Source organism: Cottoperca gobio, chromosome 4 (genome assembly GCF_900634415.1).
Source record: "Cottoperca gobio chromosome 4, fCotGob3.1, whole genome shotgun sequence".
NCBI lineage: Eukaryota > Metazoa > Chordata > Actinopteri > Perciformes > Bovichtidae > Cottoperca > Cottoperca gobio.
In genome coordinates this window covers 28,357,144-28,382,953 of record NC_041358.1, presented here as the reverse complement: position 1 = coordinate 28,382,953, position 25,810 = coordinate 28,357,144, and the positions used below count along the sequence as shown (strand labels likewise).

At 39.5% G+C, this 25,810-nt stretch overlaps 4 protein-coding genes across 4 annotated transcripts; 2 read left to right on the top strand and 2 right to left on the bottom strand.

Annotated features, from left to right (window-relative positions):
* Positions 1–24: 24 nt before the first annotated feature.
* On the bottom strand, positions 25–4,463 carry LOC115007138 (inosine-uridine preferring nucleoside hydrolase-like). Its single transcript, XM_029429851.1, has 6 exons — positions 4,399–4,463; positions 3,181–3,372; positions 2,561–2,743; positions 2,384–2,495; positions 2,178–2,314; positions 25–863 (listed from the first exon to the last, which is right to left on the bottom strand). The coding sequence occupies exons 1-6, from the start codon at positions 4,441–4,443 to the stop codon at positions 501–503; spliced, it is 1,032 nt and encodes a 343-aa protein (XP_029285711.1). The 5' UTR covers positions 4,444–4,463; the 3' UTR covers positions 25–500.
* A 230-nt stretch (positions 4,464–4,693) lies between these two features.
* Positions 4,694–10,459, top strand: LOC115006603 (basic immunoglobulin-like variable motif-containing protein). Its single transcript, XM_029428895.1, has 10 exons — positions 4,694–4,945; positions 5,447–5,947; positions 6,817–6,946; positions 8,141–8,236; positions 8,314–8,418; positions 8,499–8,593; positions 8,661–8,793; positions 9,214–9,297; positions 9,456–9,552; positions 9,703–10,459. The coding sequence occupies exons 1-10, from the start codon at positions 4,927–4,929 to the stop codon at positions 10,003–10,005; spliced, it is 1,563 nt and encodes a 520-aa protein (XP_029284755.1). The 5' UTR covers positions 4,694–4,926; the 3' UTR covers positions 10,006–10,459.
* A 2,769-nt stretch (positions 10,460–13,228) lies between these two features.
* On the bottom strand, positions 13,229–25,484 carry LOC115007003 (homocysteine S-methyltransferase-like). Its single transcript, XM_029429633.1, has 6 exons — positions 25,314–25,484; positions 19,089–19,192; positions 15,708–15,869; positions 15,070–15,272; positions 14,376–14,458; positions 13,229–13,287 (listed from the first exon to the last, which is right to left on the bottom strand). Exons 1-6 carry the CDS (start codon positions 25,375–25,377, stop codon positions 13,229–13,231), a joined length of 675 nt encoding a protein of 224 aa, XP_029285493.1. The 5' UTR covers positions 25,378–25,484.
* Positions 21,925–23,931, top strand: LOC115007037 (tripartite motif-containing protein 16-like). Its single transcript, XM_029429703.1, has 2 exons — positions 21,925–22,036; positions 22,223–23,931. Exon 2 carries the CDS (start codon positions 22,261–22,263, stop codon positions 23,929–23,931), a length of 1,671 nt encoding a protein of 556 aa, XP_029285563.1. The 5' UTR covers positions 21,925–22,036; positions 22,223–22,260.
* Positions 25,485–25,810: the final 326 nt, after the last annotated feature.

Sequence of the window (25,810 nt, the reverse complement as noted above, 5' to 3'; positions counted from 1 at the left end):
TTTCTTCACACTTTGTCAATAACATCAGAAAATGTTTTTATTTTATTGTAGATTTACATTTACAAGGAATAACGATAAATACATGCAGAAGTTAAGAAACAGAAAAGTTAAATGTGACCGGTTCAAGTTCTTATTGGAGCAAGACTTCGAAACAGCCACTGTCCACCAACAACACAACAAATGGTTCGCGTTTTATTTTGAAGGTCTCGAACACTTCTGGACCCAGAATGTTTTCATTAATAAATGAATGAACGCTCTCTGGCTCATGTTTTAAACTAAAAACTAAAACTACATTTGGTTTGAGATTTTCATGTGACCTTTGAAGCACAAAATGAAATGTAGATTTCGTGTTTATGAATGAATAGTTATAGTAATAGTTATGAGCCTATATTGGGCACAAATGATGGTTTTCTTAGTGTTTTGTGATTCTTTTTATTATTTTTTAAACGTTTAATTTAAATGTGGATGACCCGAGGAAGGGGGGTCATTTAATATACACATTACTTCTTAGGCTGCCTCAGAGACTGCAGCAGCAGCTGACTGAACTTCTCCACGTCGCACTTGGTGAGCACGAACACGCTGTGGCTCTTCTTCAGCTCGTTGGTTTGATCCAGAGCCATCATGCCGCGACACATGGAGCCCTGCAGCTCCACGCGGACCGGACACGTGATGCTCTCCGTCACCACACTGCCGTCGATGCAGGCGGCCATCGCGTAGGCGTCGTACGAGACGTAGCCGGATCCGAAGTACACGTATCTCTTGTTGCTCGTCGTCTCTCTGCAGTAAGCTCGACATTTAGAGGTTATCACCTTCATGAAGGCTGCAGCCGGAGCATCCTGCTGGATCAGCTGCTCGAAGAACTCCTGCACAAGAGAAGGCAGAGAGCAGTTACAATACTTTAACTTATATACTTTATATATATATATATATATATATATATATGATATATATATATATGTGTATATATATATATATATATATATATATATATATATATATATATATATATATATATATATATATATATATATATATATATATATATATATATATATATATATATATATATATACATATATATATATATATACATATATATACATATATATATATATACATATATATATATATATATACATATATATATATATATATATATATACATACATATATATATATAAATACATACATATATATATATATATATATATATATGTATATATATATATATTTATATATGTATATATATATATACATACATATGTATGTATATATATATATACATATACATATATATATACACATACATACATATATATATATGTGTATATATATATGTATGTGTATATATATATGTGTATGTATATATATATATGTGTATATATATATATATACACATATATATATATATACACATATATATACATACATATATATATATATATGTGTATATATATATATATACACACATATATATATATATACACATATATATATATATATATATATATATATATATATATATATATATATGTGTATGTGTAGTGTATATATATATATACACATATATATATATATACACATATATATACATACATATATATATATATATGTGTATATATATATATATACACACATATATATACATACACATATATATATATATATATATATATATATATATATATATATGTGTATATATATATATATATACACATATATATATATATACACATATATATACATACATATATATATATATATTAAAAAAAAATGTTGGTAATAAATCTTCTATCACACGGTTAACGTTACACCTGAGCTGAATAATATTAATAATAAACTTTATTTACACGGCACTTTCATACAAGAGATGTCGCTCTAAGTGCTTTAATAATTATTATAAATTGTAATAAAAAATACGATGCAACATTAGAATAGTTCTACGATATTTAAATCACGTTCTTGTTATTTGTTCAGACTTCTTGTTTCTGTGATTCAGGCTAAAAAACTAAAACTGACATTTTTTATTTGGTCATTAGTTTTGTAACCAGACAATATCGTTTGAGTTTAGTTCTAGGTTTTAGTTTATATTTAGTTTCTGTTAACGACTTTTTCACTGCTTATTTTTGTTTGTGTGTCAGTTTTAGTTTACGACAATAATCCCGAGCACATCTCACCCATGTCAGAGCATTTCTGCACGAGTACTCCCACGTTGCCAGGTACGTGGGGCAGAGGAACTCTTCTAGAACAATATAGGCCGACTCTGGATCCATTGCAAAGTTAAACTCTGCACAAAGTGTCACATTTCCTTTTCCTGCAAAGACAAACAATCAGAGTTAAACATGTTTCAGAATCAGACCCTGTAAAGGTGTGGCGGTGTTACCTTCCATGTTGCCCCCCATGATGTACAGATCTTTGAGCTTTTGGGGGAAACTTGGATCCAGTCTGACGGCCAAGGCCAGATTAGTGAGCGGGCCCAGGGCCACCAGGGAGACCTGTGGAAACACGTTTTAGTGCCACGACAGCGGAGAGCACAGACGGATCACGCGGAGCTTCTCACCTGCTTCCTGTTGGCCGTCACCAGCCTGATCAGCGCATTGACTGCGTGCTCGCTCTGGATCTTCTCCTCCCACTGAGGGTCTTTGTCTTTAAGCACGTCCCCGAGTCCATCAGTTCCAAAGTGGTCGCTCACCGGGTTCCTGGCTCCAACCAGAGGAACACCAGAACCTCGAAACACAGGAATCTGCAGGAGTTTTAGCAGGGAAGCAGAAATATCATCTTTAAATGAGTTCTGCGTACAGAAGGGTTGAGGAGAAAACACCTGTTTTCCATTTCCTGGCAATTTATTCTTGTCCTGTGGACATGACGGAAGCCTTTACTTTGAAAAGCCAGAGTCTGAATGTAAAGTGAAGCACATCCTGGGCTTTCTAGAGATCTTATCAAACGGGTCATCTGTCGGTGCACGAGATAAGTGTGATTAAAAATGCATATATATAGTTTTTGCTTCAAAGCTTCAATTCTTGACATTTTGACTTTATTCCCAAATTACAAAATAAATATAAATGTTTCCCCTAATTCTCTTCTGTCGGCGGGAGATCCGAGAGCACAAATGTTTTTTATTATATATTATATTCTACCTGTGCAAACTTGGTCCTTTAAATGAAGCTTCAGTGAACTCACCCCCTCGCGCTCGCAGACGGCGAGCACCCTCAAAACGTTCTGACACACGTGCTCAATGGCCGCGTTCCCGAACACGCAGGTCACTCCCACGATCTCGATGTTCGGAGCTGCCAACGCCATCATGATGGCCTGAGCGTCGTCGATCCCGCAGTCCGTGTCGATGATCACCTGCTTCTTCGCCGCCATGATCGCCTGGGGAATATATATTTACAGAATAAATATAATATAATAGTTTGTTTGCAGGAAGCTGCAGCCAGTTATAAAAGTGTTTTTATTATTAAAAGCATAAAACTCACAAGTGGAATAAAATATGTATTTATTGTCCATCAGGGACATTTATATTAAGTTCTTAATAATAAGAGTTAGTTATAAGATGCTTATTAACATTAAGGGTTAATAAGACTATGTGTAAATAATAAATACATTGTGAGATTATAAGCACTTATAAGAAACGTGTTAACAGTTAACTGCTTAAGAACGTAAATATATACAAGTTTGTTATAATTGTTTATAATATCATTACAAATACATTCAGGGTGTTGAGTAAGATTATACAAACTTTATTATGCATTATTGGGGATGTGATCGACTAGTGCTCTGGTGGTACGAGTTCAATACCAGGGCGGCCACCATTGTACCCTGAGCAACTTAACCCTGAGACTGTCCCTGCAGGTAGTTCTGTCTTCTGTGAGACGAGAGGAAACATCAGAGTGTGTGTGTGTGTGTGTGTGTGTGTGTGTGTGTGTGTGTGTGTGTGTGTAGATGTAAACTCTCCACAGCTACATTACATAACGCCTCATGTACATATTAAACACTTGTAATATAAAGTTGTGTTGATGTGAGTCATGAAGTGGGGAAGCTTCATGATATCTGTTAAAGTTTTTAACCCATTCAGCTGAAGTGTCTCGCCCTAATTCTGTCAAAAGCTTTTGAAGCATCCAGGAAACTTAAATATTGTTATGTCTTCTATACTTACTAACAACTTCGTACAGTGCATGTATACATACATCCCTGCAGATAGTATTATGGTTTATTTGCTTTATGTTTCACACAATGGTACCATGAACGTAATACAACTTAATAAATACATTACTTTCGTTTTCATGCTGTAAATAGTCATATAGTTTATACTTTAGTAAAGCCTGAACGCGACTTCCTATAGAAAAGTAGAAGATTAAGTGTAAAATGATTGTTTTTTAAAAGATTTAGCAGATTTACCTTTAGTCTGTGAAGTGAAGTTTTAAGATCCCTGCAGGCGCTCATGTGATTGGTTTAAACTGTTGGATCATTCCATGTTTTACTAACACGGGGTGTCGCCTGCTTGCATAAAAGTGACATAATGTATATCCTAAGTAAATTTAATTAACAAAGTAAGATACAGTCTTTAATCGTAAACTTACATTTGTATTTGACTTCATCGTTTACTCCAGTGTTTTAATGTTTGTTATCGATCTTTAATTATTTCTAAACAACCCCGCATCTACTCAAAATGGTACAGTCCTGTAAACCTGCACCGGAAGTAAAGGAAACGGGTCAGCATGGAGGACGTGTCGGATTTATCATTATCGTTCATTGTTTAACTTGTCTCGAGCTAATGTGCACCTGCAGTTAGTGATGTGTGTGTGAGTGTGTGCAGATGTATAGCTCTGTGTTGTCCTAATGCACGAGGACATGTGATAATAAATAATAATAAAACAACAGCTGGGCGTGTTTACATCCGCTGACTCCAATACAGCAGCTGTGTTCATGCACAGCGGCTTCTCAGGTGAGTTAATAATACCTGTGTTTGCATGATAGGTGATTTATTATAGGTTAAAGGTAATACTGTGTGATGCTGTGTAGTGTGGCTGTGAGTTAAAACGTTGCACTTTAATTTATTGTACAATATTAAGACGTTACAAGACGTATTCTGAATTAAATGAGACTAAAACTAGAATAATTCTGTTATTTTTAGACAGTAAACAAACATCCTACATACACCTGAGTTAAATGTTTGCTGTATTAAACCCAAAATATACTATAGTCTACAATTAAACATCTATTTTATGAATGTCAGTACACATTAGGATTCTGTAAAGATAAAAAGATTATTTTAACACTCAATATGGGACAATGATGAGACATTAAAGCCCCTACATAGGAGCAACACACAGACGGCTGTAGTTTAGCCTCTCTTTGTTGTGTTTCTGTGTCTCTTTGTTGTTGTTTTATGTTTCTTTCATTACTAATCGTTTCAACGCCGTCTTCCCTTTTTATATCTCTTCAGTGTTTCCATATCCTGTCCTTTCAACATCAGCCTCAGTTAATTCTCTCGTCCATCACACACGTGGCTGTTCGATGCCGAACACATCAGAAGGTCAAGGATCAAACCTCTCCGGGCCCGCAGAGCCGTCCGGGCTGCAGAGGCCCGCCGATGGCGAGGAGGACCGCGGCCTGATGAGCTCCCTGGCTCGGGACGCTGCGAGGGTACGGAGGGCCTCCAGTGCTGAGCTCCACCTGCCGTGGACCTGCCCGGTCACACACTCCCGCGAGAAGTTCTACACCGTCTGCTCCGATTACGCTCTGCTGAACCGGGCCGCCTCCGTGTTCTGTCCCCCGAACGTCCCCAACAAGCAGGACGAGGGGCTGAAGGCCTCGGCTGAGTCTGCAGAGGCCCCTGTGGGGTCCGATGGAGACTGTGACATGATGGAAATGTCCAAACCTATTCTGGCCTGGGAGATAGATACCACCGACTTCGAAGCTGTGCTCACTAGAAAAATAAGAACAAGTAAGAAACACATTGTGGTAGAAGGCCGACGTATAAATGTTTACAGGTGTTGATCCGTGTGCCTCACGAGGGACATTTACTCTTAATGTATAGGTAAGGGTGTGTTTGTACCTCAGCTCCTATAATAAGTGTATAATAAAGTGTGTTGCCAAAATACAGACAACAATGTCTCTATTGAGATATCATCTTTACATCTGGGCTTCAAAATGTTACCTTTATTAATATTTTCAAGTTTTATTTGTCACATGCAAGTTAATTATTGCATTATTGCAATCACAGACTCGATTGAGTCAGAACATGATGTTTTCCTGGTTTCCTGCACAAAGAATAAAAATGCGTCAAAATCAATGTTGTTGATAATCATTCAAATATTCTGGACTGAGAAAAAATATATTAATTATAAAATCTCCCCAAACATTTACTGCACAGAAACAGCAGCGGCATTTAAAGGGTTAACATTCTGAGAATGAATATTTGATCAGGACTGAAGTTCATTAGAAATGTAGTGAAAGTGGAAAATATTTTTATAGGAAACGTTTATTTATTTATCCGAAAATAAAAATCCTCCGAGCATTTAGTAAACAGAAAATAATTAGGTTTTATTTTTTTCCAACTGTTATTATGTAAACACATTTATAATTTAAAGAATTAAAATTCTGAAAATTAAACAATATTTAGCAGCTTATTTGACGGATATATTTGGGTTTTCAAAAGACAGCAGAGTTCTTTAAAGTGACGCACGAAGGTTAAACGTCTGTTCGTCTGTGCACACATTCACAACTATCGTTCCATCGCCCAAAGCTGCCACTTAAAATCATTTATCTGTTTATTCATTGTTTAAACTCATCGACTGATTCTGGATTTTTCAGGCAATGTGAAGAAAAGCGGCACCAAGAAGATGAAGTCTTCAGACCGACTCAGCAGGAACCTGCAGGACGTCCCGTCTCACGCCTCGCAGGACGAGATCAAACAGAGAAAAGTGCTCGACCTCAGAAGATGGTAACTTATATCTCCTGCATCGATAGTTCAAAACCATTCAGGCTGAACGCTGTTAGCGCCAAAACATTTCAATCATAGTTGTCTTTCCTGAATTTATTCTCACGAGTAGATAATTACAGCAGAGAAAGATTCCTTTACAAACCTGTTTGTAGTTTCAGCTGTAAACTGCAGAACAAATGGCAAAAAAAGTCATTTAACTTCTTAAATCACTCTTAAAGTATGAATGTAGTCGAACTACCAGCAAGTTACTGCACAATGTTGTGTATATGTCCATCCATCCATCATCCATCCATCCATCGTTCATCCATCCATCCGTCCATCGTCCGTCCATACATCCATCCATCCATCACCCATCCATCCGTCCATTGTCCGTCCATACATCCATCCATCCATCACCCATCCATCCATCCATCATCCATCCATCCATCGTCCGTCCATACATCACCCATCCATCCATCCATCCATCGTCCGTCCATACATCACCCATCCATCACCCATCCATCGTTCATCCATCCATCGTCCGTCCATCCATCCATCCATCACCCATCCATCCATCCATCGTCCGTCCATCCATCCATCCATCTTCCATACATCCGTCCATCCATCGTCTACCTCTTATCCGGGGTCGGGTCGCGGGGGCAGCAGCTCCAGTAAGGAACCCCAATCTTCCCTTCTCCGGGCCACATCCTCCAGCTCCGACTGGGGGGTCCTGAGGTGTTCCCAGTGAGGAGATATAATCTCTCCACCGAGTCCTGGGTCTTCCCCGGGGTCTCCTCCCAGCTGGACGTGCCTGGAACACCTCCCTAGGGAGGCGCCCAGGTGGCTCCTTACTAGATGAACCACCTCAACTGGCTCCTTTCAACGTACAAGGATACATATATATATAAACTACAAGTTTAATTACACACACACGTATATATAAAGTTAAGTTCTCGTCAGGATGCAGCATATTTCAGTCTAATTTGCAGCAGTTTTGTGTATAAATGTAACAGTTTGTTTTACAATGCATGTGGACATCAGCTAGATGTTGTGGAAACACACAGAGGTTTGGTGGAGGTTGAGTTTAAATGAGAAAAGATTCTCTGCATTGTGCGTCGATGAAAAGGTGACTTGTGTTGTGCTGAAGAGCTTCTGAAGAGGAGAACTCAGTATTGAGAGGTGATGTAATATAAGTGATCGTGTTCTGTGCTGCAGGTACTGCATCAGTCGGCCGCAGTACAAGACTTCCTGCGGGATCTCTTCTCTGATTTCCTGCTGGAACTTCCTGTACAGCACTCTGGGTGCAGGCAGGTGAGTCCGTCTGACCGTCACACTTCCTGTAGAAGCTCCTCAGACTCTAAGTGTTTGTCTGCTCTTCGCTCTGCCAGTCTGCCCCCCCTCTCCCAGGAGGAGGCGCTGCACATTCTGGGCTTTCAGCCTCCTTTTGAAGAAATCAAGTTTGGTCCTTTCACCGGCAACGCTACGCTAATGCGGTACACAACCCTGCCTTTTCTGAATCTAACTTTAATTTTCAGGAAACACATGCAGCTCAGTGATCGGTGTTTCTTTGCAGGTGGTTCCGACAAATCAATGACAACTTCCGGGTGCGAGGTTGCTCCTACATTTTGTACAAACCGTACGGGAAACACAAGACGGCCGGAGAGACGGGTGAGTTAACTGGAACTTCACTTTAAAGATATTCAACTCAAGTTTGAACCACTTTGAATGTTTGTAGCTGAAGGAGCGTTGGGGAAGCTGACCCAGGGGCTGAAGGACGAGTCCATGGCTTACATCTATCACTGCCAGAACCACTACTTCTGCCCCGTGGGCTTCGAGGCCACGCCGCTCAGAGCAGCGAAGGCGTACAGGTAACAGCGCTGCACTTTCACTTTATCCATTTGATTATTGTTTATAGACCCTGTTTACACAAATAGACATTTTTATTGTTTCTTCTACTTTTTGGCCTCTTTTTTTTACAACTTTATTAAAGAAAAATATCTACATAATAAATTAAATTAAATAGAAAAATCTAATTTAAAATAAGAATTATTTTTGGTGAAATAATTTCAGAAAAACACATTTTAGCTCCTGCTTTTCTTATTTGTTATAAATGTAGGAGAATTAAATTAAAGTTAAAAACAACCTAATTTAGTGTGGTGTGTGTGTGTGTGTGTGTGTGTGTGTGTGTGTGTTGTGTGTGTGTGTGGTGTGTGTGTGTGTGTGTGTGTGTGTGTGTGTGTGTGTGTGTGTGTGTGTGTGTGTGTGTGTGTGTGTGTGTGTGTGTGTAGGGGACCTCTACCCACTAATGAAACGGAGCACTGGATCCTGATTGGTGAGCCGAGCAGGAAACATCCAGCGATCCACTGTAAAAAGTAAGTTCTGCTTAAGTAACTATATTTCCTTCTGAAATGTTTAATGTACCATACAATAGAAATATTAAAGTACATCATCTGTATTCAGGATATATTTAATAATAATTCATTAAATAATGAACTGTATTTGAGTTTTCTAACACAGAGCCTGTTTGCAGATGGCTGGACATCGTGACGGATCTCAACACACAGAATCCAGAATACCTCGACATCCGTCACACAGAGAGAGGGATCCAGCGCCGCAAGACCAAAAAGGTCAAAACGTTTTTCATTTTAAACGCACATTTCACCCCAAAATCAAAAGTACACATATATTTGGGAGAGAGAGCGATGGATGGGTTGATGGCACTATCGTTGAAATTTTAAATGTTGCTTTTCATGTTAAAATGTCTTCACGTTTCACAGGTGGGCGGTAACCTGCACTGCATCATGGCCTTCCAGCGGGTGAACTGGCAGAAGCTCGGCCCCTGGGCTCTGAACCTGGAGAACCTGCGGCACGACTTCCACCAACACGGCACGGAGCGTGCCCAGGGGAGCGCCGCGGAGGAGACGGAGGAGAGGGCGTCGTCCAAGTGCCTGGCCAACCTGGGACGCTCGCACAGTACGGGGAGTCAGAAAGACTCGAGCTGGAAACGTCTGTCCAACACCGCAGAGTACAGACAGAGCGGCTCCCCCTGCAGCGACCTCGAGGAAGACATCGCAGATTAAAGAGGTTAAAAAACCCACGTTACGGTGAAGAACATCGAACGGACAGGTCCGGTGTTTGCTGCCAACAAATCTCCTGCAAAGACCAAAACAACGCGTTTTCAGACCTGTAGTTCGTAAACGTTCACGTTTCTAAACCGCACATCAAACGACTCTGACGCGTATTTAAGGCCATTGTGGGGAAAACTCTCAAAACACTCCAAAGATTAGAAAGAATCTGAAACTCTCTACGATTTAGGACCAAAACGTAATATTTTTATATTAATATCAACGTCCTGTTTTCAAAATAAGGTGTTAAAGTGTTTATATGAAACACATGTATAAAAATACTATTAATTGGTTTATAGTCACAAGATTTATAAAACTTGTGACCTCTGTCCCTTAAATATTAAAGAGTAAATATCTCTAAACCTTAATGTTCTTTAATTAAATGCTGACAATGATTGATGCATTTGAGGTGAAGATATATATATATATATATATATATATATATATAATATAAATATATATATATATATATATATATGTATATATATATTAATTTATATATATATATATATTATTATATCCATATATATATATATATATATATAATATATATTATATATTATATATATATATATATATACATATATATATATATATATATATATATATATATATATATATATATATATATATATATATATATATATATATATATATATATATACATATATATATATATCTATGTAACTACATACAGACACAAAATCAAGCGTTTTTACTGCATAACTGTAGAACTGTATGTAATGTTTTTTATTGCACCTCAAATTCTTTTTCTCGTAAATTTTGTTTTTCACAAACATTAAATATTTCTTTCTCGTTAGTTTTTCACGGTAATCTCAGAGAATATCCAATTTTTCTCCTAAATTTACAAATTTAATCTTGGAAATTCTGAGCTTTCCTCTCTGAATATTACCCCCCCCCGCTCCGTCATGTATTTAATCTTTGACCTGTAAGGGCCCTGATACGCTGTCACACACTACGGCCTCAAAAACAAACCTGTTTATTGAGCGGTATAAACTGCACTGTAAAGTGTTATTTTGTCCTGTGTTATAATCTAAGAGGCAGATTAGGTGTCCACGCTACAGGATTATTTTATATTTCATCCCACTACTAATCACATGTCCCTGAATTTAATTCTGTTTATATTACATGTTAAACTCACTGCAGCAATACTCGTTATATTCTTTCTGGAAAAGACGATTTTCGACAAACTTTCTGTTCATATTTCCAGAATTGATTGTGCAGGTAAGTGGGCTCGTGTTGGCGTCCAGTGATCCTGCCGTCCAGTTCAAGTGTTGTGAAAGCAGCTGACGTTTCGTTGTGCTTTGTGAAACGTCCTGTACGATTGTCGCGGAGATAATCCCCGTTTATAAAACGAGCCGTGCGGAGCTGCTCGTGGAAACCCTTAAGAATGTGAGAAAGTGAAGACTGCATGTTTTATTGATGTTTGTGTCTTTGACCCAACACTGATGTCATTGTGCCATTTAGATGTCGTGGTTTATTTATTATTTCTTTTCCAATAAATTAAGATTTGTATGAACTCCTGGAGCAGACATCTTTATTTTAATGCCTTTAATTATTTAATACAGGCAAAATAATACAAACATGACGATGCAAACTCAGAAAGAAGAGGAACGATGATTTGAAAAAACTAAAAAACTAATTTTAATTCATTTATCTTCAGCAATACAAATAATTAAGTTGACCAATAAAAGTGTGAAATTAGAGCGATTTCTTTCTTTCTTTTTACATTTCATGTTGTAGCAATCCCTCTCCCCACAAGAAGTTTGCAATTTACTCTTTCATTCAGATTAGTATGACGGCATATTTGGTCCATCGTAGGTGAAAATAATAATATTACGAAGCCGGGGGAGGGGGGTAAGAATTCAGAATTTCCTAAATAAGTCGTAAATAATAATACATTTTCTCTAGAATATAAAATCAAACATTTACGAGAAAGAAACAGAATTTTCTTTGATTATTAAAAATAATTTTCAGGTTTTTTTTATCATCAATTTAGAATTTTAGTAAATTTGAGTTTCTTAAATTTACAACTTTAATCTTTGAAAACTCCTGAAATTCTACGTTTATTTCAGGACATTACCCCCCTCCCTAAGGCTCCGTCGTTTATATAAAATGTTTATTATTATGTTGTAGATTAGTTCTTGATTGAGCTTTAAATAGAAATAATTTACCCAACAGAATAATTGTATTTATTAGTTTTTTTATTAGTTTTGGTATAGTATTAGTATAAACAACATCTCCATCGTCCAGCACAGAGACGTTGCAGAGACTCATCTCTTTGTGGCCTCCAAAGAAAGACAGGACTTGCTTCTAAAGTAAAAACCTCATTTTATTCTTAATGTTTTCAAAAGTTCTAAAATGTGAGGTTTAAAAGAAAGAGAATCATCAATGATAATAACAAGATATTTATACTGAGACACAGATTCAATCTGGAGGGAGGTTCAAGTGTTTGGGTTTTGCTTTCGAGATCATCATGAGCTTCGTCTTTCCAGCATTTAAAACAAGTTTCAAATCACACATGTTACATTGTACAATGTTAAAAGCAGTGTGGAGCTGACAAAGAGCCTGATGTGGGGGGGACGCAGAGCAGTGAATTACTGTGTCATCAGCATAAAAATGGAAATTTGCATTTAAAACATTGTGATTAAGATTATTTATATAAATGATAAATAACAATGGTCCTACAACAGATCCCTGTGGCACACCCTTGGATACATTAAGAGAACTAGAAGTTATACCTTCTGCCCGCACACACGGTCAACAGACAGCTTGATGTGAGAGACCTGTACTGTAGAGTCTTTGTGACACTAAGGCATGATCCACTGTATCAGAAGCCTTGGATAAGTCAATACAAAGTGCTGCACAATGTTCTCTGTTGTCTAAGAACTTTATAAAATCATTTACTACTTGTAAGGCGACCGTTGTTGTGCTGTGTTTTTTCGTAAAACCAGATTGAAGGTCAGATAAAATTTGGTTTGTCTCCAGGGATAGATTGAAAAGATAGGCCAGGGGCGAGGCGAGGGAATCAGCTGCTAACTTTAAACAGTATGGCTCCAGGTTGTCCGGAACTGCTGATTCTCTTGTGTCTTCTGAAACCATCTTCTCACGGGACGCTTCAGTCAACACTGCAGACGAGCAGCTTCCCTACTTACCTTTAAAACTCTCGTCTTAACTCTGCGATGTCGGCGGGACCGATGGCGGCAAGCAAACCGCCTGAAGAAGGAGAAGAAGGAGAAGGAAGGAGATAGAATAATAAGAAGGTAAAGAAGAGAAGGAGCATAAGGAATATAGAGAAGAAGAAGAAGGACGAAGAAGAAGGAAGAAGAAGCAAGCATACGCCCGCATTAGACTACTCATCCGAATCCTATTGCTAAGTAGCAGACGCCTTATAATGCAGAACACCAGGAGAATACTGCGACTACATCCGAATCAAAGACCTTATGACGACGAAGAGAAGAAGGATAAGAAGAAGGCCGAAGAAAGAAGGAGAAGGAGGAAGAATAAGTAGAAGGAGAACCCACAAGGAGAAGAGAAGGAGACTAAGACTAATCAAATAAGTAGAATACGAAGAATAATCATTAGAAGAATAAGGCTCTCATAAGTATACTAATGAGAAGAATGAGACGCATACCAACAAGGAGAGAAGGAGAGAATAGAGACCGAGGAAGAAGACTAGGAGAATAGTCTGAGAAGAATAAGACGTATAATAATGATAAGTATGAATAATAATCAAATAATAATTAGCAGCAATAAAATTAGACTAATTAGAAAATTATAATAATGACCACACTGAAAGAATTATAATAATACTAAGCATAAGAATTATAATAATAATAATCATACGTATACTTAATATATATTATCAACAATTAAATACACTTTCTCATAATACACCCTACAATACTCAATCACATTACCTTCCCTCACTAAGAATACTAATACTCATAATAATACTATTAATAATAATCATCAATTATCATCCTTATAACAATTAAATAATAAACTCCTTATACAAGGAATAATTCTAATACGTAAAATTAGTATTAGATCCCTACTCATACTTCTCCTCATTCATACCTTCTTACTTCTCATGCTCCTTATTCTCATACTCCTTCTTCTCACCTACCGACTGAATATAAATTATACTTATAATAATTATAATAATTCTAATAATATATAATAATAATAATAATAATATATAATAATTATAATAATACGATATAAGAATAATAAGTTAGAATAACAAACTTCGTCAAATAAAACCTCATAAAACATTGATGAAACTTAAAAGAGAAACGTACCGATCAACAGTCGGCGCCTTGCTTCATCCACGTGTGGCTGAGAGCAGGTATGGATGCGGACTGCTTTCTCTGACGTTCGCCACCTTCGTGAAGGAAAAACACAACATGAGACTTTAATCATGTCAGAAGTTATTCAAGTTTCTTTCTTGTAAATGTGTTTTTCTAGCAAATATATCAGAAAATATTTAAAAATAAATTCTTGTAAACGTTCTGAGTTAATTATTCACTCGAGTCTTAAAGAAAATCCAGGTTATTGTTTCCTGTGAATGTTTTTAAATTGACCATTTTAATGTCAGAGAATATTCAAGTTATATTTCTGTGAATAAGTGAGTTCTCTAGTAAATGTTCTCTAATGTCAGAGAGTATCCACTGTTTTTCTTTTTAATGTCCAACAACAGTCAGTTGTGGAAGTGCAGAAGTAAAAGTTACCACTGTAACAATAATTCATCACAAGTAAAAGTCCTGCATCCATAAAGTAAACTCTACAAGCGCTTCACCTCAAGGAATAAAGTGGAGCTGAGCAAAGGAAACGTGTCTTCATGCACCTCGTGCTCTTCCACTGACTCCTCGTTTGTCTTATGTAGCAAAACGGGACTAAAACTGCATTTTGTTGCACGTATGATATCAAATATACTGCACAGGACATGAGTTTGCACATGAATGAATTGTTATTAGAATATGACTGCAGACTCGCCCGTGCTCAGAGTCCCAGTCCTCTCCACTGTTGGGGTACACCACCCAGCTGGCGTCTGTGCGCAGGGATCCTGCAGAGGCCAGCAGCGGCTCCAGCAGCTCCGGGGAGCAGCAGTTCACCCCGACGGCAACCAGCTGCGTGGATCTGTTCACAATCTGCACCGCGTCTTTGAACGCACCGCCGTCTGATATCCGCTGCCCATCCTGACGCAGGTCGTGGACAAGACATGAGACGCTTTGATAAAAAGGTCGTCGTTCAGCAGCAGTTTGCACAAATGTTTTTATTGTTTGGGATTTGTTCTGCTGACATGTTTGTGCAAAGACAACTTCCTTTTCTTCAAATTCTACAGTTTTGTAATATATATTTGTTTGTGTTATTTCATTTCCACGACTGGCGCTGTTCAATATGAAGCTGCTTCGGGCTTCACCTCCTGCAGAACACTTCACAACTTTAGAATTTACTTTTACGTCTGCAGAGGTTCTTGACTTTATTCTCTAAACTTGTCTTTTCTGTACCCGTGTGCACACGGCCCTGCAGTCTCATATTCTCATCAGTATAAGAATTATTCTGCACTTTAATAACACGTCATGAATCTGACGTAGACCTTTCTGAAGAACACACTTGGGAGGGTAGCTCACCCTGCAGGAGAAGGACAGCCAGGCGTTGGTGTTGGGGAACTCTCTGAGCAGCTCCAGCAGAGCCTGCGCCTCCTTCAGACTCGGGATCGTCTCAAAGGCGACGAGGTCGACTCCTGCAGCCGCTAAGCATTCGATCTGAGGCCGATGCCAAACTTTAAAACCCTTGAAAAAGAAGAAAAGATCATTCAGTACGACTTGTGTCTCAGCTGCTCTGATTTACATTAACTTCAAATGTTCAACACAAGTAACTGTTATTTCAAATGTGTCCACTGGGGGTCGCACACAACACTGTCAAGCAAGCAGACTGTTGATGCCGGAGCTGCCGGTGAAGAACTTCTGGAGCTGGCGGGTTCTGTCAACATTACACTCTGTGGCACCGTCATTACACAACATGTCTTTGTCAAAAAGGAGAAACGTGGACACGGAGTGAAGAGTTTTCCAAGAAACATGGAGCGTTTCCTATTTATTCACAGAGGTGAGTGTGAAGCTGTGTGCTCGGTGTGTTCGCAGCAGGTTTCAGGGCTCACAGAATAGATCGTGTGCATGTGACGTCACGCTTACGTCCCAACCCGGAAGTCAGCCATGTTGGATGATATACACAACCAAGACTGCGCCCGTACACGTGTGAGTTGCTGCAAAGCTTCGTAATTTTCTTTGTATTTAAACGTCTAAGATTGAAAGAAAATGCCAACCTTGTGCGCAGTGTATACTTGTGGTCATAACGCTACTCGTGACCCAGAGAAACGGTTCTTTAGATTTCCTACAATCATCACAAACAACGATCCACAACAGAGGGATGAACTGCTGTCTACCGAACGCCGTCAGCTGGTTTAGCAACATAACTCGTGAGGATTTAACAGAAGAAGAAGCACAATTCACCAGTGTGTGTGGCGTCCACTTTATATCTGGTAAGAGCTCATGCTAAAGCTATGTTTTCAATGTTTACGTTAAACATTTGTGCTTATGATATACCCGAACACTGTAAGACCTTACTTCTCCACATCGCTGACTGGTAAATAAGGCACTTTCTTTACATGTGATGCCATTTGCTCTTTTCTTCTGTGCATGTTTGTGTTTTGCTTATTCTTGAGACTACTTCACTTGCGAAAAGCAAAGCACCAATGTGAGAACATGCTTCGCTTAATCCAGCCATACAATCACAGTGTGCGAGGATAACATCGCCGCTCTTCTCACTCACAAACCACGGCTTGAGCGGTGTATCTCGAGCTCTTTGAGAGTGATTTACACGGGCATGGACGAGCACCCTGTCATCTTTCAGTGGTTTGGTAAGAAGACTACCAACCCAGCCAGAAACAAAGACATTATAAGCATCTAAGCTCTTGTACGCCTTCATTTGTGCGTTGGTTGTCCACGACGTTTGTAGCACAAGGTAGTTCACAATATCCGGATATTCAATCGGCGGTAATGAATCTAAATTCTCAATACAATCCGACAGCTTTAGCGTGTACGGGTCACGGCCGCACATTTGGACTTTTCCTCTGAATCTTGCCTTTGCAGAGGATCCAGAGAGTCAACATACTTTGAAGAAGTCGGAGTTGTATTGTTGTTCGCTTTAGACGCCATTGTTGATTTGTTATTCATCCAAAATGGAGTCGCACGCATACGTCACACAGTTTTGTCACGTGTTTGCACACTACCTATATAATATTCGGCGCCACTATGAGACTCATCATGGAGAAACATACAACAGCTTGCAAGGACAACTGAGAAGAGAGAAGATACATGAATTGTTAGCGGGTCTGAAGAAGCAGCAGTCTGTTGTTACCTGTAGCCGAGATATCGGCGATGCAGCAGTGAAAGCTAGCTACCTTATTGCTAGTGAAATAGCATTAGCATCAAAGCCAGACTGTGAGGGTGAGTTCGTGAAAACATGCATGCTGAAGGCTGCAGGACTCGTGTGCCCTGAGAAGCGACATTAGCATTAGCCTGACGAGAAACACTGAGGCAGATAGGACTCAGATGTTTCTGCAGAGTTAAACAGCCAGATGAGAGCACGGACATTTGGGATGTTGCTCAACCGGCCACATTCATTCGTGGTGTTGATGAGACTTGGACCGTCACGAGGAGTTCCTTGAGTTGGTGCTATGACGGACACCACAACAACAAATGACATTTACAACGCTCTCGTTGGAGCGCTGGACCGGGTCGGAGTGGACTGGGCCCGTGCTGTTAGCGTGGCTACAGATGGCGCGCCATCAATGATCGGGGAAGAAGCAGGTGTTGTGACAACTCAGAGAGAAAGTACAGGCTGCAAATGGAGGACATGGTTTTTGGACATTTCACTGTATTTTTGTGTTGCAAGTCGTTAAAAATGCATCACGTCGTGGCAGTCCGAACTGTTTCATCTGAGCCAGAGGTCTGAGTCACCGTCAGTGGGACAGCCTCCTCAGTGATGAAGACGTGACCTATAGCCTGCCATACTACACTTATTGCAAATGCTGCTTCAGACACTTTTGCACCATGAACAATATATTTCTGTGAAAATGAACTTACTTTGGAAATATTTGAAGACATTGAACATTGTGACATAATGTCAGTCAGCAGCTGCAGTACAACGAGACGTTTATGGATTTATTATGTTTACATTTTATACATTTACAAGGCGGATAACTTAACCTTCTTCCTTAATAGTCCCACTTCAGTTTGTGTGCTGTCAGTTCAGGTGATCAGGATTACTACACAGATGTGGAAATTAATGTACATTTAAAAAAGAATTCTATATCTTGACGAGTTGTTTTGATCATAAAGTAAAACACTATATTGTTCCCTGTGACTACATGTGTTGTGCCTTTGTAGACACACTGATGTGATGTTGTACACATGTGTAGATGATGAACTGAGGCTTAATATTGTTGAATTTGCACTTATTTCTCTTAAGAATTTTCAGGTTGTTCATAATGTTTTGTAAAAATATAGTTAATTCAATGTGAATATTTTCAGAATGTACTTTTTTGTACTAAAACAAAGGGAACATTTGGAGTTGTGGTTATTTACAGGTTATTGTGATGTTACTGCTCCGGCCCACTTGACATCAAATTGGGCCGCATGTGGCCCCTGAACTAAAATGAGGTTGACACCCCTGCTCTAAAACATATTGTTTAAATAAAATACTGTTGTTTTTATTAGCATTTTTATTATTAATTCTAAAACAAATGTTGTAAACTCAACACTAGAGGGAAGACAGGAATCCCTGTTTGTAACGTGCACTATTTCATGTTTAGATTTCAGATCTTTCTTTTCTCTTCTTTTGTTTGACATAATAAATGAGCGTTGTTGGAAGGAGTCTGGAACTTTCATTGCCAACGACGCTTCTCTGTAATTGTTCTGCATATAAAAGATAAATAAAGAAGTCAAACTCACTTCAACACTCATCTCCGCTGCATAATCCCCGGTGTACTCGGAGCCGTCGAGCAGAAAGGCCCCGTACGGTCCAACAGAGCCGGCCACCAGCGGACGCCTCGGTCCTGAGAGACAGAGAGAAAACACAATGAAAAGCCTCAAGGGGGGGGGGGGGACACTACAGGGGAACAGGGTCAGAGTGTTTGATGTTGTTCACATGTCAAAGGTTTGTACAGATTCTGGATCTGTCTTTGTATCACTCCATAAATCACTAAATCCTGTCAACACACAGAACTCTGTGCATCTCCTGCATGTAGTGAGTGTAGCGTGTATAACATGAGCTGTGAGTGACATGTGAACAAAGCCCTCTGCACAAAGCTTCAGAATATAGAGAGGAATGAAAGTGGAAAGTTTGGTGTATGTAAGTGCTGCTGAAGTGGAGATTTCTGCTGAAGAGACGCACAGACACACACACACAGATGCACGCACACACACACACACACACAGATGCACGCACACAAAACACACACACACACCACACACACCAAACACACACACACACACACACACACACACACACACACAGATGCACGCACACACACACACACACACACACACACACAGATGCACGCACACACACACACACACACACAGACAGACAAACATTCCTCCAAACGGTTGTTACATGCCAGAGTCAAATTAGTTGTTTTAAAACGTAGACGTTAAAGTGACAGAATTTTAGAAGGAGTTTGGTGTGAAGCTCAGTCAGACTGGCAGCAGGTATCAGGGCTAACTCGGCTCGGCGACATTTTGCTTGTGGTGCAATTGATTTAATGGTAAAAAATGAAACCTTATATTTCTAAATAACTTCACACACATGTCAGTTTAGTGTCGACTCATTTGTTACATTTCTGCAACACAGACCAGGAATAGACCATATACCACTGCTGCCCCACATTAACATAAGTGCTCCAGAAACAGTTCCAGGTTTGTAAAAGCTGAAATCTTTCTGTGAAAAACAGACATTTTATCTGTCCGGACACCTTTACAACAGGCCTAATGTTAGTACTTGTACTGAAGTATTACTGTAGTATTTGTACTGTACTGAAGTATTACTGTAGTATTTGTACTGTACTGAAGTATTACTGTAGTATTTGTACTGTACTGAAGTATTACTGTAGTATTTGTACTGTACTGAAGTATTACTGTAGTATTTGTACTGTACTGAAGTATTACTGTAGTATTTGTACTGTACTGAAGTATTACTGTAGTATTTATACTGTACTGAAGTATTACTGTAATATTTGTACTGTACTGAAGTATTACTGTAGTATTTGTACTGTACTGAAGTATTACTGTAGTATTTATACTGTACTGAAGTATTACTGTAGTATTTGTACTTGTACTGAAGTATTACTGTAGTATGTGTACTTGTACTGAAGTATTACTGTAGTATTTGTACTGTACTGAAGTATTACTGTAATATTTGTACTTATACTGAAGTATTACTGTAGTATTTGTACTTGTACTGAAGTATTACTGTAGTATGTGTACTTGTACTGAAGTATTACTGTAGTATTTGTACTGTACTGAAGTATTACTGTAGTATTTATACTGTACTGAAGTATTACTGTAGTATTTGTACTTATACTGAAGTATTACTGTAGTATTTGTACTTGTACTGAAGTATTACTGTAGTATTTGTACTTGTACTGATGTATTACTGTAGTATTTGTACTTATACTGAAGTATTACTGTAGTATTTGTACTTGTATTGAAGTATTACTGTAGTATTTGTACTTGTACTGAAGTATTACTGTAGTATTTGTACTTGTACTGAAGTATTACTGTAATATTTGTACTTGTACTGAAGTATTACTGTAGTATTTGTACTTGTACTGAAGTATTACTGTAGTATTTGTACTTGTACTGAAGTATTACTGTAATATTTGTACTTGTACTGAAGTATTACTGTAGTATTTGTACTGTACTGAAGTATTACTGTAGTATTTGTACTGTACTGAAGTATTACTGTAGTATTTATACTGTACTGAAGTATTACTGTAGTATTTGTACTTATACTGATGTATTACTGTAGTATTTGTACTTATACTGAAGTATTACTGTAGTATTTGTACTTGTACTGAAGTATTACTGTAATATTTGTACTTGTACTGAAGTATTACTGTAGTATTTGTACTTGTACTGAAGTATTACTGTAGTATTTGTACTTGTACTGAAGTATTACTGTAGTATTTGTACTGTACTGAAGTATTACTGTAGTATTTGTACTGTACTGAAGTATTACTGTAGTATTTATACTGTACTGAAGTATTACTGTAGTATTTGTACTTGTACTGAAGTATTACTGTAATATTTGTACTTGTACTGAAGTATTACTGTAGTATTTATACTGTACTGAAGTATTACTGTAGTATTTGTACTTGTACTGAAGTATTACTGTAGTATTTGTACTTGTACTGAAGTATTACTGTAGTATTTATAATGTACTGAAGTATTACTGTAGTATTTGTACTTGTACTGAAGTATTACTGTAGTATTTGTACTTGTACTGAAGTATAACTGTAGTATTTGTACTTATACTGAAGTATTACTGTAGTATTTGTACTTCACTACGACTCCTTTGTTTTTACAGCTGAAGTCTAAACTGACTGTAAGAAGTTTCCTGAAGCTGAAGTGAGTGTTTGTGAAACATGTTGAACACACAGTATCTGTCACACCCTGCTCTCCCCCCCCCCCTCCTCTTCCTGTAATGTGGTGGAGCTTGTTATCGCCCCCCCCCCCCCCCCCCCCCCCTGCTCATACACTTCCTGGTCCCTCCCCTGCAGATCTACAGCTGTGTGGATGGGTGTAACCAACATGGCGCTGCACACACACAGCTGACAGGCTCCACTCGCTGCACACACACATGCTTTGAGATCGCAGCTCAAACTAGTTTCACTTCTCAGGAAGTGAGACTCACACAGTATCTGTCACACCCTGCTCTCCCCCCCCCTCCTCTTCCTATCATGTGGAGGACCTTTATACCTACACTTCTCAGGAAGTGAGACTCACACAGTATCTGTCACACCCTGCTCTCCCCCCCCCCTCCTCTTCCTGTAATGTGGAGGACCTTTATACCCTACACTTCTCAGGAAGTGAGACTCACACAGTCGCTGGCAGTGAAGGAGAAATGGCGCAGAAAGGAGTTCAGCTGGACCGCGAAACCTTCTCTTGTTCCATCTGTCTGGATCTACTGAAGGATCCGGTGACGACTCCCTGTGGACACAGCTACTGCAAGAACTGTATTCAAAGCTTCTGGGATGGAGAGGACGAGAAGAGAAGCCACAGCTGCCCTCAGTGCAGGCAGACCTTCACACCGAGGCCTGTCCTGGTGAAGAGCACCATGTTAGCAGCTGTAGTGGAGGAGCTGAAGAAGACTGGACTCCAAGCTGCTCCTGCTGATCACTGCTATGCTGGACCTGAAGATGTGGGATGTGATGTCTGCACTGGGAGAAAACTGAAAGCCTTCAAGTCCTGTGTGCAGTGTGTGGCCTCTTACTGTGAGAAACACCTCCAGCCTCATTATGATGCGGCTCCATTAAAGAAACACAAGCTGGTGGAGCCCTCCCAGAAGCTCCAGGAGAACATGTGCTCTCGTCACGATGAGGTGATGAAGATGTTCTGCCGTACTGATCAGCAGTGTATCTGTTATCTCTGCTCTGTGGACGAACATAAAGGCCACGACACAGTCTCAGCTGCAGCAGAAAGGACTGAGAGGCAGAGAGAGCTCGAGGGGAGTCGACTAAACATCCACCAGAGAATCCAGGACGGAGAGAAAGATGTGAAGCTGCTTCAGCAGAAGGTGGAGGTCATCAATCGCTCTGCTGACAGAGCAGTGGAGGACAGTGAGAAGATGTTCACTCAGCTGATCCGTCTCATGCAGAAAAGAAGCTCTGATGTGAAGCAGCAGCTCAGATCGCAGCAGGAAAGTGAAGTGAGTCGAGTCAAAGAGCTTCAGGAGAAGCTGGAGCAGGAGATCACTGAGCTGAAGAGGAAAGACGCTGATCTGAAGCAGCTCGCACACACAGAGGACCACAACCAGTTTCTACACAACTACCCCTCACTGTCCCCACTCAGTGAGTCTACACTCTCCTCCAGCATCAACATCCCTCTCAGATACTTTGAGGAAGTGACAGCGGCTGTGTCACAAGTCACAGATGAACTCCAGGACGTTCTGAGAGAGAAGTGGACAAACATCTCACAGACTGGGACTGAAGTGGATGTTTTACTGTCAGCAGAGCCCAAGACCAGAGCTGGATTCTTAAAGTATTCACGTGACATCACACTGGATCCAAACACAGCACACACACATCTGTTATTATCTGAGGGGGGCAGAAAAGTGACAGTAATGAGACAACCTCAGTCTTATTCTCATCACACAGACAGATTCACTGGATATCTTCAGGTGCTGAGTAGAGAGAGTCTGACTGGACGTAGTTACTGGGAGGTGGAGTGGAGCGGGGCAGCAGTTTGTGTAGCAGTCGCATACAAGAACATCAGCAGAGCAGGGGGGGGGCATGAATGTGGATTTGGATACAATGATAAATCCTGGATGTTATATTGTGACAATAACAGATATATATTTTGTTACAACAAAGTCAACACTCCTGTCTCAGGTCCTGCGTCCTCCAGACTCGGAGTGTACCTGGATCACAGAGCAGGTGTTCTGTCCTTCTACAGCGTCTCTGACACCATGACTCTCCTGCACAGAGTCCACCACACATTCTCTCAGCCGCTCTACGCTGGAGTTTGGTTATATTATTATTATGGATCCACTGCTGAGTTCTGTAAACTCAAGTAGACAGAAGTAAATCTGTGGTTCTCCTTCAGGGAGTCTTCTTCTCTCAGTGAGTAAACTAACCCCCCCGGACTAAGTGACATGTTCTATGTTTCATATTATATTCCAGATGATCAGCTGTACAATGAACCTGAATAATAATCCCAATATAAGTGCAGGAGGTTTGTGTGACACCAGGATGAAGTGTGAGCAGATAGTTTCCTGTGAATGTTGATCACAGATCACATTTACTTTGAACACAATGTTCTTGTAATGTTAACAGTGAAGTTGAACATGACCCTCATCCTGGGTGGGGTTTGTATTAAACATGTTAAGACTAAAAAGACTTCTTCCTTTAAAATGAATGTGAACGTGTGATTTAAGGGAAGCGGCTTCAGCTCTGTGTTTAAACTCTGAAACGTATTTCGTCTCCGTGTTTGTGCCGACGGCTGATTGTTGTGGCGTTTGTTCAGCTGTCACTCAAACATTGTGGGCGGTGCTTGACGTCATCAGTGGTTGTGTAATGTGGGACTTTGTTTAGGTGGAGCTGCTCCCTCTGTCTGTGGAGCCATGGAGGCTCTCACTGCTCATCATGTTGCTGTCTCTGCATCAACATGTCCACTCAATGTTTGATGAATATTTGTGTTGATGTATTTCTATCTTGTTTCTCTTCCACTGCATGTGTTCAGAGAGGAAGCAGCAGCTTCATCCTGGACACTTTGTTCTGTTAGAAAGACGTCTAGAAGCACATTGATGTGTTGTTGTTGTTATGAGGGCTTATAGAAGTGTACTTATCCTGATCATAATCCATCAGCAGAGGATTCATTCTTGTCTTTCACATGCTGACATTGTGCTCAAAGTGAACGTGTACATGAAGTCATTGAACTTTACTGATGTGAGAACAAAGTGCAGCTTCACATGATGAATAAACAAACATCAAGTCTTTCTTCTTGTCTTCATTCCAGGGTATCAACAAAGCTGACGGAGACAATGTGAAGCTGATCTGAGACAATAACTGAGCAAAGTAGCAGCACGTGGTGATCAGATGTTGTCTTATAGATCAGCTGTGAATATGAAACTACTGTATTACTGCAGATCAATATTATCACTACAGTAATAAGGAGACATGTTTTGTGTCTGTCGAGTGGGGAAATGAAAGAACGTACAAATGAAAGTCATGAAATGTGCAGTTTGAAGGATTTAAAGGACCTTTGTGTTGCTGTAGTTTCCCAGCATGCTCTCTGGTCTGTGTGTTGGTGTGCAGGAGGATCCAGGTGGAGCAGATGCATCAACACAGAGATCAAGGTGCGTTCACTGACCTGCTTCAACAGTAGGAGCAGTGACTGTTGAACTGTCTGTCAGTCTGTGTGTGTGTGTGTGTGTCTGGCTCCGCTGTAGTTTGGTACCTGCTGGACGAGTGTCGGAGACGAATCTGTCCACGGACTCTTTGGCGAGATGAACTCCAGACATCAGCAGCTCTCTGGCGCGTTCACTGCTCACGTCCAGGTGTTTAATGAATCCAGAAATACTCGCCTGGTACGTAGCTGTTGTGATAACATCCGCTCCACTGAGGAGAAACCTGTTGACGTGTCACATTTGAACTCTTTTATACAATTCATCATTTCTGTGCACCAAGAATCAACTCTTTGTAGAGCTGCAACGACATACATGCATGTGAGCTGTTTTAAATAGTTAACAGTAAAATAAACGTGTAGATTTGGACAAAATAAATCTGCAATTTTCTTCTTTGTATTCATTTGTAATTGATTTATATTTTGTTTTCATGTCTGCAATCGTGTTATTGTGCTGCTGCCGTCTCGACCAGGACACCTTCAAAATAGATGTTTTGTCTTTTACTCCTGATGAATAAAAAGAATATAAAATGAATAATATTATTAGTGAA

What these genes read in the sequence shown, in the direction of transcription:
- LOC115007138 (XM_029429851.1), bottom strand. Translation starts at nt 4,443, where the DNA reads ATGAGCGCCTGCAGGGATCTTAAAACTTCACTTCACAGACTAAAG. An exon ending in CTTCACTTCACAGACTAAAG is followed by an intron (nt 3,373 to 4,398) that starts GTAAATCTGCTA and finishes TATATTCCCCAG; the next exon opens with GCGATCATGGCGGCGAAGAA. An exon ending in TGACGGCCAACAGGAAGCAG is followed by an intron (nt 2,496 to 2,560) that starts GTGAGAAGCTCC and finishes GTGTTTCCACAG; the next exon opens with GTCTCCCTGGTGGCCCTGGG.
- LOC115006603 (XM_029428895.1), top strand. An exon ending in CAAGACGGCCGGAGAGACGG is followed by an intron (nt 8,594 to 8,660) that starts GTGAGTTAACTG and finishes GAATGTTTGTAG; the next exon opens with CTGAAGGAGCGTTGGGGAAG. An exon ending in AGCGCCGCAAGACCAAAAAG is followed by an intron (nt 9,553 to 9,702) that starts GTCAAAACGTTT and finishes CACGTTTCACAG; the next exon opens with GTGGGCGGTAACCTGCACTG.
- LOC115007037 (XM_029429703.1), top strand. Translation starts at nt 22,261, where the DNA reads ATGGCGCAGAAAGGAGTTCAGCTGGACCGCGAAACCTTCTCTTGTTCC.
- LOC115007003 (XM_029429633.1), bottom strand. Translation starts at nt 25,377, where the DNA reads ATGTCTGGAGTTCATCTCGCCAAAGAGTCCGTGGACAGATTCGTCTCC. An exon ending in CTCCGACACTCGTCCAGCAG is followed by an intron (nt 19,193 to 25,313) that starts GTACCAAACTAC and finishes TCTGTCTCTCAG; the next exon opens with GACCGAGGCGTCCGCTGGTG. An exon ending in CAGCGGAGATGAGTGTTGAA is followed by an intron (nt 15,870 to 19,088) that starts GTGAGTTTGACT and finishes TTCTTTTTCAAG; the next exon opens with GGTTTTAAAGTTTGGCATCG.